General features: G+C 39.1%; 1 protein-coding gene across 1 annotated transcript in view; it reads left to right on the top strand.

Annotated features, from left to right (window-relative positions):
• The window catches only part of ITGA8 (integrin subunit alpha 8), a 195,973-nt gene that overhangs the window by 113,967 nt on the left and 67,179 nt on the right, over positions 1-14,827 (top strand). The window contains exons 21-23 of the mRNA XM_068986916.1: positions 3,361-3,453; positions 8,830-8,909; positions 13,193-13,273. Coding sequence (XP_068843017.1) covers positions 3,361-3,453; positions 8,830-8,909; positions 13,193-13,273 — 254 coding nt within the window. The remainder of the gene's footprint in view (positions 1-3,360; positions 3,454-8,829; positions 8,910-13,192; positions 13,274-14,827) is intronic.

Genomic DNA, 14,827 nt, shown 5'->3' with positions numbered 1-14,827 from the left:
CCTTTTCAGTTTCTGTATTACTCATGAACCCTCCCAGCACAGAGGGCTCACATGTCCTGCCCCCTCAGTAACTCCACTCTCTGTCCCCTTTTTCCAGCTTACTTCTTACTACTCACCCATCAGGCCTCAGTCTAATAGTGATGGAGCAATTGCTGTGAGCTGTGCTCTGCTCTGAGCTCTTGCAAGTATTCAACTTACTTAATCCTCCTAGCAGCCTGATAGAGACACAGCAAGGCTATCATAGATAAGAAGAAACAGAAACATGCCCGAAGTCACGCAGCTATTATGTAGCAGAACCAAGATTTACACCTGAGCTGTCAGGTCAGGCCCGTCCTCTTAACCTCTGAGCTGCCCTGTCTCTGCCGCCCCCCGCCCCCGCCCCCCAGGAACTTAGATGTCTCTTCCTCCAGGGTGTCCTCTTTGACTGCTTCTTTTTCTTTTTTTTTTAAATATCTTTTTATTTGGCACTGGAGTATAGCTGATTAGCAAACAATACTGTGATAGTTTCAGGTGAACATGAAGGGACCCAGCCATACATATACATGTATCTGAAAGTGAAAGTGAAAGTCACTCAGTCATGTCTGACTCTTTGCGACCCCCATGGACTATACAGTCCATGGAATTCTCCAGGCCACAATACTGGAGTGAGTAGCCTTTCCCTTCTCCAGGGGATCTTCCCAACCCAGGGATTGAACCCAGGTCTCCCGCATTGCAGGTGGATTCTGTACCAGCTGAGCCACCAGGGAAGCCCATGTACGTATTTTCCCCCAAACTCCCTTCCCATCCAGGTCGCCACACGACATTGAGCAGAGTTCTGTGTGCTATACAGTAGGTCCTTGGTGGTTATCCATTTTAAATGTAGCAGTGTGTGCATGTCTATCCCAACCCCCCCCCCCCAACTATCTTTCCCCCCTTCTTTCCTCCGGCAACCATAAGCGTGTTCTCCAAGTCTGTGAGTCTCTCTCTGTCTTGTAAGTAAGTTCTGGTGGCTCATTTCTATGTGCGTGCGCTCCTCCGTCACTGTGAATTTCTCTATCATGAAACTTAACAAACTATGTCTCCATTGCTTGCTATGATTGCTCGTGATTCTTTATTATAATTCTTTCTGTAATAGGAAGTTTAAGGAGGACAAGGTTTTGTTTTGTTGTTGTTTTTTAATCAGTGCCTGGTTAGTGGCAGGTACACAGTAAATATTTTCCATGAATGAATAATGATCTAAGAGCTATAAATGGATGAGAACAAGATAGTCTCAGGAACAGCTGAGGAAAATAGTCTAGAAATATCTAGAAAAACAATCATTGTTTCTCCCACTCAGAGAGAGGAAATAAAGGTTAAAAAAAGAAAAAGGGTGGGACTCTGGGGAGGAAGAAAGATCTTTGATTGATGTGAAAAAGCTATTTATAGACAGTTGGGGAAAATGTACATATAACTTTCAACCTTCAGATAAGATAAAAATATTAACTATAGAAACCAAATCCTTGAATTATGTTCAAGGGACACATGGGTATTTTGGAAAGCTTTTGCTGGGTTCTTTTTTTTTCCCTCCTGTTTTCAGGATTGAGTAATTCCAACAAAAAAAAATCTCTTACAATTAGGGTTAGTTTTGGATCCTTCAGAACTTGAATAGATGCAAAAGCTAAATTTGAGAAGCAAAAAGTTACCAACTTTTAAAAAATACATTTCTTACTTAGGATACTAACATGTCGCTCAGGTTATTTGGAAAGAGCAGATATTAAATGCTTCCTCTGGACATCAGAAATTTTGCTTCTTTCTCATGAATTGGACCAGACCTTTCAATGGCTGGTGGCAGGAAAAGGGTTTTATACTTAAGTATGTGCTTGTCCATGGGGCTTTCCTGGCACACAGCGGTAAAGAATCCATCTGCCAATATAGGAGACACAAGTTCGATCCCTTGTTGGGAAGATTCCCTGAAAAAGTAAATGACAACCCACTCCATTATGCTTGTCTGTAGAATCCCATGGACAGAGGATCCTGGCAGGCCACAGTCCATAGGGTCACAGAGTCGGACCCTTAGCAACTGAACAACAACAACATGTGTTTGTCTATTTTATTTCAGGCTCCTTGTAGGAGAGATTATGAGCTACTTGTGCTCTGTATCTCCAGACACCATCTACTGCTTTGTGCTGGACATTGTTCTAGCCTCTGGGAATAGAACAGATACAAAACCCCCTGCCCTCTTAATTTTCTTAAAGTGTATGATTTACCCACGGAAATCTTGACTTAGATGTCTGAGATTTGTTTGTCTTTTCTTTGTTTTGATTCTTGGTTTTTCTCAATGAAGTGGGAAGAAGGGAAAGGGGATGGTTTCTGAAACTTCTACTTGAAAATTCACATGACTTTCTTAAATGAAATTTCAGTAGGGCTGACAGATGGATAAGAGGTCCTCATATTTGGATCCCTTTTCCACGGTCCTCTCATGCGGTCCTTTGTCAAAGTCCTCATTTTGCAAGCTTATCTTTGGCAGTGAGGCTGACAGGTAATATATCAGTGGCACTTAACAAGTTAGAGTGAAAGAATGGATGAACATGTCTAGCTGCTCAAAGCCAGAGCAGGGCCATAGAGACATTAGGTTTTGAAAGATGGAAAGCAGCTCTGGGTGTAGATCCAGCTGTGGACTTCCAGACAAATGGGAGTAGCCTGAAGACACAAGAAGAGCTGTGAATAGAGGATAGGAGTCCAGTGATAAACCTCCTCCATTGAGTGTAACCTTCAGACCTTCTCCAGCACATAATTCTAAGCATCTCTTTGAACTTGACTTTATATATATTCTAATCAGAATAGGATGTGGGGCACAAAAGAAGATGAAAAGCAGGGGATAAACATAAATGTGCTCTCTTGTCATCTTAAGTATTTATAAGACTGAACTAAGATTGGGTGTGTAATCTCAACATGGAACCAATGTAGGGAGAAATGCTTGTTCAAAGCAATTCTCTTGCAAATGGTCATTGGGTCATATGATAACCTATATATCTTGCTGTCATTCGTTCTTGCAAGAATTGGCTTAGTCGTGTTTAATTATCTGTAATATTCATGCCCCACATTAAACAGTAGTGCAAATCATTTCAAAAGTGTGCATATAAATATTCTGCACAGTGTTTTCTTCCTCAGTGAAACACAAAAGGTGTTTACCCATCCAGCACATTACTTCTTAAAATTAAACTTTGGTCTTTTTTCACACACTTCTCTTCCAAGTTGATGGTCACACATGAATCTTTGGGCTCAGGCATTCACACAGGTGTTTGAAATCAAGAGAAGCTTCCCGGCTGCCCCATTACTTTTGTGACAGGATGTCGTTTATTCTGCCCCCTGACTCCGCACTGGTGTTCTTCCTTGTTGCAGGCATTGCGCCCACTGAGTTGTGAGTACAAGATGGACAATGTCACCCGAATGGTGGTGTGTGACCTTGGGAACCCTATGGTGGCTGGAACAAATGTAAGAAAAAACCAGATGCCCTTAACTGATTTCTGTCTAATTGAATTGTAAAGAGAACTAGTGGAAAGCCACTCCCCTCCCCCACCACCAATTAGCACTCAGCAACTTAGCACCTGGCAACTAAAACCAATTTGTCAGGAAATTCCCAGGGCGGTGGGATTTTGCATCATAACCGGTGCCAACTGGATAAACTGAGCTTAAATACACAAAATGATGAATGCTTTCACATGCCTTCTCTTTTGATGTCATTCTCACATAGCTTCAGTCTCAACAAATTTCTAAAGGCTATTTTTTTTTTTTTACTGCAGACTATTTTTTAATATTCTTTCTTTGAATTTCACTACAGTTTTTTTCCTTTGAGTCCAAGAACTATGATTGAAAGGGTTTAAGAAATAACAGAATTAGTAATTTTAGCAATGATGATTAAACTTTTATTTTAGATATACCTCCCATGTGAATATATTCACAGTATTTTCACGTTAAAATATGACTATAATCCAGGTTTTAAAACAACTTTACCAGGTCCATATTTTCCATGCACCTTACTTGATGAAGAATAATACAGAGAATTGTAGCAAAAATAAAGAAAGGGTTAACCATGATCTGTAACAGGCTTATAAAAAAATAAGGAGTCCTTTTTCTTCCCTTTGTTTCCAGATTTAGGAACTTCCCATTCAGAATTACTTGTGGGCAATAAATTCATTTTATGCCATTGTAGTTTAAGTATATACAGAGTAACTTCTTGTAATAAATATCATAGTGAAAGTCATTATTTTATGGAGTCATAAATCAAGGGAGAAAAAACTGAAATCTACAAATGCTACGTAATTAAATGTTACAAGTTAAACGTATGTATTTCTCTGTTTTAAAATAGATGTTTATGAATCATTGATAATGAAATGACTTGTTTGGAAAAAACTATTTCTGGAAATGTGTAAGTGTGTAGGTTTGTATTAAAAACAGCTTCCCAAAGTATCTTCCAGAGAGTGTTATTCCTTTGAGATGAGCCTTTTAAAGGGAGTCCTGTAGTCACTGCTAAGAATCATATCCTCTCTGGGACCTTCTGCTGCTGCTGCTGCTGTTGCTTCAGTCGTGTCCGACTCTGTGCGACCCCATAGACGGCAGCCCACCAGGCTCCCCTGTCCCTGGGATTCTCCAGGCAAGAAGACTGGAGTGGGTTGCCATTTCCTTCTCCAATGCATGAAAGTGAAAAGTGAAAGTGAAGTCACTCAGCTATGTCCGACTCTTAGCGACCCCATGGACTGCAGCCTACCAGGCTCCTCTGCCCATGGGAGTTTCCAGACAAGATTACTGGAGTGGGTTGCCATTGCCTTCTCTGCTGGGACCTTTAGGTGCCTGCATTTTAAAGTGCTGAGAAGTTCTGCAGTAAGGAAACCTTCTATCCCAGTGTTTCTCACATTTATTTGAGTGTTTGAAACTTTCTATCAAGTAATACTTATTCCCAGTTTATACTCTAGGATACTGTGCTAGAATGATATGTTTACTTTCTCACACTTTAAATTGATTATCCTGCCATTGATCTTGGGTATTTAAAAGATATGCCAAGCTGTAGTCTAATAAATTCACTTCTTGAGTCAAAAAAAGTAAATATTTAAATGAAAGATAAACATTTATAATAGGTTTTTATTAGCTAACATGTATTGATTGCCCTCTGTGTTATAAACCCTTCACTGGGTGGTTTGTGCATGTGTTATCTCATTTAATTTTTACAACAACTGGCAATCCTATGAGTCAGGTGTTTCTCCCATATTACAGATGAGGAAACGGAGACTTAGAGAAATCAAATGAATTACCCAAAGTTGCATGTAATGAGGAACAGAACCCAGATTCGAACCAGGTCTCAACAGAAAGCCTGCATTCTAGTGGGCCTACAAAAATTGGATAAAAATTAATGAATAACAGATGAGATATTTCAAGCAAGCCATGAAAGATAGAATGGGATGTCTAAGCTGAGATAGTGGAACAGCTTTCATTAGAATCCTTTTATCTAGAAGCTTATAAATCCTTTGGCTAGTTTTCAAGAAAAATCTAACCGCCCAATTTGATAGGAAAAGGTCTACCTAAGGTCAGAGAGAAATGAGTTGACGTGGTATTAATGGTATTAGCTTCTATAGGTGACAGAGCACGAATTCCTTTTTTAGTATTAAAAGTATTAAATCCAGACCAGAGATTATATAAGTTCATCAATAACTAAGGATAGTCTTAGAACAAAAACTGGACACCAGTGCTGCTCAAAGTGGAGGGTAAAAATGGCAGTGTGGTCTTAGCCACAAATGTGTTTTTGTGAAAAGACGTCAATCCATTTTACCAGCAAATAATCTTTAGAAGTCAAGGAAGTAAATTGTTTGTATTCGTTTATCTCTGAGGTCTATAGTAGGGGAAACCTAATAGCTTTCTTATCTCACCCTTGAATGCCCTTAAACACATCAAATTTTATTGCGTTCTCTTTTGTTATAAAACACTTTGATTTATTTACTTCTTCATCTTATACTTCTAAAAGAGTACTCGCAATGGGTTTTAATAAAATTCCAAATGTAAAAGCAGTCCTAAATATTAAAAAGCGTCACAAACCGCTAGGATTAATTATTCCAGTCCCAGGATTTTTTAGAAAATAGTTTTCAAGTGACTTTTTAACAGAACATTCAAGGTTGTATTTAGAAGTTTCACCTCTGATTTGTAAGCTGATCATTTTCATATATTAGCTTTAATAATATAAAAATATTTATATACCAATAAGATTTGTAAAAATTCTCAAAGCTTCTCAAGTAGAATAAAAAAAAAAAATAGTAGCTCAACAAAGACTCTTTAGAATCAATGCCCAGAGATATGACTTTTGGTTCTAGTTGAGATGATATGTGTCTCTTATCAGTATGAAATTGTCACATTTTCATTGTATCTTCATCTTGTGTTGTATATATAAGAAAAGACCAACATCGAACAGGCCTCACCACAATATAGTAAGCACCCACCATTGGAAGTGTGCAAACAAAAGCACACTTTTTCACCATTCTGTCAACTATTTTTAATTACACCCCTTCTATATGCCTTGTATTAAACTAGAATCTGATAATATCAAGAAAAAAGGTATAATCCCCACTTGATAAGAAACCTACAATTTGAGGACTTCCCTGGTGGTCCAGTGGCTAAGATTCCACGCTCCCAATGCAGGGGACCCGGATTTGATCCCTGGTCAGGGAGCTAGATTCTATATGCCACAGCTAAGAGTCCACATGCCTCAACAAATGATCCCTCATGCCACAGTGAAGCAGTGCAACCAAATAAATAATTTTTAAAAAGAAACTTAAAAATTTTCAGTACCATAGGTTGAGTCCTGGGAAAGTACCAAAAGGAGACCAAGAATAAAGAGAATGTTTCTGCCTGACTTGGCCTGGAAGATTGGAGGATGTGCTGCAGGGCGATCTCGTGTCCTAAACTTTGAAGCATTAGTAGGAGTTCTCCAAGTAGGAAGCACAGGCAAAGACTTTAAAAGTTTCTAAAGAAGAGGGAAGAATATGTGCAAAGTCCTAGAGGTCTGATAGAAAATTGCACATCTGGAATTTTAAAGGAATTCTTCCAGGTTGGGGCATAAGGGTCCATAGGTTTAATAATTAGGCACACCTGGGTTTAAGTCCCAGTTTCTTCAGTGACAAGCAGTGATCCCTTGGGCAAGTCAAATTGAAGTGGGTGAATACCTATTGTAGGAATATTTTGAGCAATCAGTGATGTGATGTAAAGCCCCCAGGCAGTTAGAACTTCCCTGGTGGCCCAGAGGGTAAAGAATCTGCCTGCAAGGCAGGAGACGCAGGTTTGATCCCTGGATCAGAAAGATCCCCTGGAGAAGGGAATGGCAACCCACTCCAGTGTTTTTACCTTCAGAATCCCATGGACAGAGGAGCCTGGTGGGCTATGGTCCATGGGGTTGCAAAGAAATGGACATGACTGAGTGACTAACACACCAGGGCATACCTGACTTGCAGCTCATTCAGTACAGGCTGATGAAATCATGATGATTTGTGATAAAAATGATGATTAATTAGCTCATATTATTACTGGTTTATGACAACATGAGTTTTTATTGCTGGTTTGATTCTCACAGTGTAGTGGCTGTGAGTTTCAGGTTCTTGAGTTGGCTTGTAGTGATTTCAGTTCCAACTCTAGAGTTCATTTGCTCTACACCTGGAACAAGACACTTAATCTCCTGAATCCTCGGATGGCTATGGACAGTAAAATGTCAACGATCAAGGTACCTATTTTGTAGTGTGGTTGCTGTGACTTTGTGAGACTTTGCATGTAAGGCTTACAGACTTAGACTTTGCACTTAGAAGTGCATGGGAGAGTAAGTAATATATGTCTTAGCTTTTATTTTTTACTTTCTTTTTATATTATCATTGGATTCATTTTTCTTCAGGTTTTTAAAAATCTGTTTTCAAACTGTAAAAACAATAAGGACAGTTTTAAAACTTTGGAAAAGAAAGATGGAAAATATAATCCATACACTTACAACTTTAACTGTAACATATTATCCTGGTTATTTTCTAACAAGACATCCTCACTCCCATACATTAATTTTTCCACTGGCAGCCTTTTAAAACTGTAGCTAAAACACATGGTACCTACAAGTGTGTAACTTTTTTTCTTTATTGATCGTCATTACATTAGAAGCATTTTCTACATTGCATAGGTGTCACGGTTATACATTCAACAATGACATGAATTTCCATCAAACGGAATCACCACAGTATTCTAAATCAATCTCCTCTCATATATTTAGGTTGTTTTAATTTAGCAAGTAAAGAAGGTGGCAGGAAAAGAGAGATAAGAGGCTAAATGAAAAAAGGACAGTGTATAGGCACTTCCATGCCCTGGAGGGACTTTCCTGGTAGCTCAGCTGGTAAAGAATCTGCCTGCAATGCAGGAGATCCCCGTTCAATTCCTGGCGGTGGGGGGAAGATCCCCTGGAGAAGGATAGGCTACCTGCTCCAGTATTCTTGGATTTCCCTGGTGGCTCAGGTGGTAAAGAATCTGCCTGCAATGTGGGAGACCTTGGTTCAATCCCTGGGTTGGGAAGATTCCCTGGAGGAGGGCATGGCAACCCACTCCAGTATTCTTGCCTGAAGAATCCCATAGACAGATGAGCCTGGCAGACTACAGTCCATGATACAATGAGTCAGACATGATAGAGCGACTAAGCACAGCACAGCACTGCATGGCCTGGGCCCTGAAGTCTCAGCTCCCCCAGCGTAGAAGCAACAGCAGCCTAGGATGGGGATTCACAAGGATGACATAAAAAGATTTTTAAGCTGTATGTAAGGTTCCTTTCATGTAATAAACTTAATGTCTTGTGATTTTTTTTAGTCTTCTCTGGGCCTCCGATTTACAGTTCCACGTCTCGAGAAAACAAACATGAGCATTAACTTCGATCTTCAAATCAGAAGGTGAGACCTTTATCTGCATAAATTATTGTCAGTGTTTAGTATTAATGAGGTCCATGGTGAAATGAATGCTCCTTCACCTTAACAGGTCTTCTAAAATTAGAACCCATATGTTCACAAGCCATTTTCCTTTGTTTCTATTAAACCAGTTCTTTCTTTCTTTTCCTTTTTATTTATTTATTTTTTCTTGCTTTTGAAGAAGAGATCCATTCTGCAGGCTGTGGAGTGAGAGTAAAATCACTTCTTTGTATCTACATAGATGGTTCAGGTGGTTCTAAATATTCTTATTTGTTAAACCTCTGGTTTATATGTCTAAGTTTTCAGGGGAAAACAAAGGAAAAGGTAAAGAATTGCATGAGGAAGGACTACCATCACTTCAGACAATAATATGTTTCTCACCATCATTGTCTGTGACACTGATTCTACAGTAGCATGAAGCTTTGTATCACTCCAAAAAAGATTCCTAACTTATAAAAGTCGCAGCATTTAAAACCTGGTACAAAGATGCAAAGCAAATTCCTGATGTTTGCTTCTCACTTTTGATTGCAGTTTCGAATAATAGAATAGATGTAACTAGTAGTTCAATCAAGGAACAAAGAACACTGAATAATACTGTCAATGCCTTCCCCCAAATCGTCCTATAGATAACCATTCAAATAATGAATTCAGGGACTTCCCTGGTGGTCCAGTGGCTAAAATTCCTTGCTCTCAGTGCAGGGGGCCCCAGGTTCAGTCCCTGGTCAGGGAACTAGATCCCACATGATGCAGCTAAGATTGAAGATTCTGAGTGCTGCAACTAAAACTCATTGCAGCCAAATAAATACAAATATTTTTAAATGAAGAATTCAGTGAGGAAGTGCTGAATTTGATGGAAAATAGAAATGGTCACATTTTAAACATCCCTCTTCATCTAAAAGAACAGTCCATGATTATATTCCATCCTTATATGCTATAGAAACTCATGATTATTTTAACATTATTCTGAAAATGCAGAAATAACTAGAGAGGCAAGAGCTTTTAGTAGCCATCGAATTCCAAAAACATATGTTATAGAAATAAAAGTATTTGAGAATACTTTTAATACTTAAATACGCTAGTATGTGAGTGATGAGCATTTATCTGCATGCTTTGCTGGCGGACTCCAGCAACATAAATAAGTGTTTAATGGATGGTTTGTATTCAGCTTAAACCAAAAATAAATTAAACCAAGTGCTCTGAAGTCTGAACTCAAGTTTTTGACCATATTGACCACGGGTACCCACATTTAATACCTCTTTCCACAAATAGAACCCCAAAGAGAAGAGGGCTGTGTAAATTAATAAACTTTAAATATTTTGTGTCACCAAATGTTTGCATTAACTGGTCTCTCCATGCCCTGGCTCTGTGTGTCATGTAAACATCTTCCTCCCTGTTTAGAGCAGGTCTCAGTTTGTGATTCCCACAGGCAAACAGATCTTTATGACCATCCTTGAAGCTGATCCTGGTAATGGTAAAATGAACATTGTATTGTTTTGCCAACAGAATGCATAGAGGGAATGTTAGCAAATAGAAGTAGGAAACAATAAGGAAGAAGAAAATAGCATCAAAGTAATAAGTGAAAGACATGTTTATCCTTGGTTCCTGACATAGGCTATAGTCATGGAGAGGAAATTCATCATTCCTTGGGAAGAACTAGCACCGAAGGTATAAATAGTTGAACATCCAGGCTAATGATGAATTGCTTGTTTGAATGGAGCAGTGGTGTTAGTGAGGGAGGGTTCATTCCTTCCAGGAAAGAGGTGAAAGATGCCTCTAAGTTATATATCCGGCCTGGCGTCTTTCTTACCAGGAGATTTGCTGACCATGCTGGTTGCTAACGCCACGGCTGGTGCCAGCAGGCATGTGTGTGGAGGATGATTTAAATTAGCCATCCAGGTCCAGCCTCTGATTCCACCACTGCTATTGCAACTTTTCAAAACAGCTTCTGTAAACCCCGTATTAGACTCCTGTCCCAAGACAATTTAATACCTGACATCTATTTATATTTTTTGGATGCTGCCATGAAAATTGTTTTCATTAAACTACTTGGAAGCAAAATGCAGTAGAATTATAGGATAACTTAAGTGAAACTTTTTTATCATAATTCTAATTTCTACTGTTGTAAAGCAGTAGTGGCCTAGAAACAAGGTCTGGGTTAAAATGTGGAACAATCAGATTTAAGCTTCCAAACAGCAACATTCCCTGTAATGCAGTTGGAACCGCAGTCTCTAACAAGTGGAATTACTTAATGACTTCTTAGTGGTAAGTCAGAATCCTGCCTTAAAAAAAACAAAAAAACAAAAAAAAAACCTTTTTAGGTGGCTGATCCTCCCCAGATGTGATAATAATAAAGTGGCCTGGAAATTGGGGTTCAAACTTTGGTGAACAAGTCCCTCTAGCCTTGTCACAAGCTTAGCAGTGATACCCATTTGCAGGAAATGAGCCTGACATTTGCCTGTTTATATCTTTTATGTGTGTTTGCCATTTAAGTTGCCTTATCAGTGTATACAATCGAACAGGACTTTTCAAAAGCGTTGTGGGAACAATCCTGTCTCCTCCTGCTTTGAAAGCAGACTTTATCATATCTTTTCCTGCTCCCACATTTGGAAAGCTTCAAAAGCTAGTCAGGACATGCCCCATTACCATCGTCAGTATGAGAGCTTGTTCATTGCATCTGCATGAGATTTGATGATGAAAGAAGGGGAAGCTTTCTCTTCTTAATGAGACCTGAATATAAACATGACCTGTTAGCAGTGGTGTCACATCCTGGTTTGCTGTTTGCTAAGAGCTGCATGACTTTTTGGGGTATTAGGGTGACTTCAATGACAGCCCAGGAAGACAATGAACACAAATGGCAGCTGCATCAAAAGCCCACCTACTGGTCCAGCCTTTTAAGAGACCACATAGTTTCTTTACAGTAATGGTTGTTTAACACATGCATTTTTTAAGTTAAATTTTATATCTATTTATATTTGCTTGAGAGAAACAGAAAACTTAAAAATAATTTTGCCACTGTTCAAAGAACTATTATTAAACATGGATCTTCTATCTTGAGTGTCTTGATGTACTCGGTGAACATCTATTTTGTCTCCTAACTGCCCAGCTTCCTTGGGTCTTGCTTCTTCACACCATCGGCCATGCTTCTAATTCACTCCTCACCTCTCATCTTAGGTAGCCAGTGAGTGTGCAGTAAAGTTCACTTATTTTAATATTACACAAAAAATAAACCATAAGGAAGATAAATTTGCTGCCAAAACAATGTATGGGATGATGCATTCCAGAGCCAAATAGAAATGCTTTTCCCATTATGTGCTGCTCTTGGCTTATTCATGCCAGGTCTCCTTTCATTAGCATGGAAAATCAGGAGTTGACTGTGCTGTCCTTTCCCATTTGATGGACAATGAACTTGGTACACAAAGAAGTTAAGGAATGTGTTCTTCATAGAAGCTGGACAATGAACTCAGCTCACTGCCTTTTGGGCTTAGTCGTTGAAAGGAAGAAATGTTGGCTTCTCTAGAAATCTGTTATGTTTTCGGATAAGGTGTCTCATCTTTGAAAGTTATGACTTCCTAAAGTTATTCAGTTCAGTTCACTTCAGTCACTCAGTCGTGTCCAACTATCTGCGACCCCATGAATCGCAGCATGCCAGGCCTCCCTGTCCATCACCATCTCCCGGAGTTCACTCAAACTCACGTCCATCGAGTCAGTGATGCCATCCAGCCATCTCATCCTCTGTCGCCCCCTTTTCCTTTTGCCCCCAATCCCTCCCAGCATCAGAGTCTTTTCCAATGAGTCAACTCTTCACTTGAGGTGCCCAAAGTACTAGAGTTTCAGCTTTAGCATCATTCCTTCCAAAGAACACCCAGGACTGATCTCCTTTAGAATGGACTGGTTGGATCTCCTTGCAGTCCAAGCAACTCTCAAGAGTCTTCTCCAACACCACAGTTCAAAAGCATCAATTCTTCAGTGCTCAGCTTTCTTCACGGTCCAACTCTCACATCCGTACATGACCACTGGAAAAACCATAGCCTTGACTAAACTAAATCTAAAAAATTTAGATAAATCTAAAGTTATTACTTTTGATCATAGAGGATCTTAGTGTTTCCATTTACAAATGGTTATGATTTTGTAGAATGGATATGCCTTTGTTTTCCAAATGATCATATTGGTAAAACATGGTGCTCCTTCGATATATAAAAGCTTTTTTATGATCGTGTAGTTAACACGTCTGAGAAAATATATTTAAATCATTTGTCACTGTATTTTAGTTCCAACAAGGACAATCCAGACAGCAATTTTGTGAGCCTGCAAATCAACATCACTGCTGTAGCTCAAGTAGAAATAAGAGGGTAAGTAATAAACAAGATATTATAGTAATTATATTTTAATAATAGCTCTCTGTATATGAGTTATGATACAATACTAGTAAAAACAATATGGAATTTTCCTAATATATTAGAGATGACAATTCCCTTTGGTTATAAAGTTTCATTCTTTTCAACCCATCATTAGCTTTCCATTGGAAAGTGGAGTCAACCCTGAGATCACTTTACCCCCGTACTCCACAAACTGATAGTTCAGTATTCAAACTATAAAAGCTAGTGATAAGAAGCCAAATAAAATAGGCAATGTGATTGCCTGAAAGTCTCACTTTTCCAGTAATTATTTTGGCATAATGAAAATTCAGCATCACCATACCACATCTTGAGTTTAAGAAATGGCTAAGCCTTAGATGTGAGGGTTGATGGGCTCCACACTTTGTGTCTTTTTCCTCCTGCCCCACTCTTTGAAGAAGTTGCCAATAAGCAATCAGTTGAGAAACAGGAAGAAAGTGGTCAAGCAAAAGGCTTGGAATAAATACCATCTGGGAAATCTGTGCCTGGGGGGAAAAGAAATCGGAAATGGACTACATGTAGTTCTTATCTTGTACCAAGTGTGGACTTGATTGATTTTATTCTAATTCTTGTTTTATCAGAACCATCAAGGACTTAGCTACAAATGTCAACTGGTATTTTAGGCTGAACTGTCCCCGGGCCTCCAGAAATCTCAGTTCCCCTTCCTTTTTCATAGGTCCTAAGACCTAGGAGTTCACACTCCTCCATGACGCGAACTGTAGATTTCTGCACTCAAAGGCACTGTCACTGTGCCTTCTTTTCCTGCTGCCCCAGGTGCAGCATGGTAGGGGCGGGGGTTCCTGTATGCCATCCCGGCACCACTGAGGTTCTGCCTAGTGGGTTGCTGCTGCTGCTGCTAAGTCGCTTCAGTCGTGTCCAACCCTTAGGGAATGATAAAAATGCCTTCATTTGTGAATCCTTTCACATGCTACCCTAGCATGTTAGCATCTCTTAATATGTACTAGTACTCTCACTGTGCAAGTGAGGAAATTTTGGTATAAGGAGTTGAAGGTTACACAGCTAGAAAGTGAGCAGCTGGAGTGTAAATACAGGCAGCTTATGTCCAGCTACATGTTTCTAAAATAATGGTGATCTACAGCCTATGAGAGAGAAGTTTTTGAACCTTGTCTGCACAAATTTTGTGTGTGCTTCTGTGATTTCTTTTCATGCAAGTGAATGTTTTTGACATTTGCTCACTTTAATGCATGTGCCTCTAGTTCATTCATTTTAATTGCAGAAGAATATAGCATTATAAAGCTATTATAAAGCTATAATTTAACTTATGTATCTAGTCTACTTTGGGGGTGGTATTTTTGCTTTTTTACAAATGTTTTTAATTTTTTTTGTGGAAAAATCACATAATATAAAACATATTATTTTAACCATATTTAACTGTACAGCTCAGGGACACTAAGTACATTCACATTGTTGTACAACTCTCACCATCATCCACCTCCTAAAATTTTCACTTTCCTAAGCTGAAACTCTGTCCCCATTAAACAGTAAATC

The sequence above is a fragment of the Capricornis sumatraensis genome, chromosome 15 (assembly GCF_032405125.1).
Source record: "Capricornis sumatraensis isolate serow.1 chromosome 15, serow.2, whole genome shotgun sequence".
NCBI classification, from domain to species: domain Eukaryota; kingdom Metazoa; phylum Chordata; class Mammalia; order Artiodactyla; family Bovidae; genus Capricornis; species Capricornis sumatraensis.
This window is presented reverse-complemented; position numbering and strand designations above follow the sequence as displayed.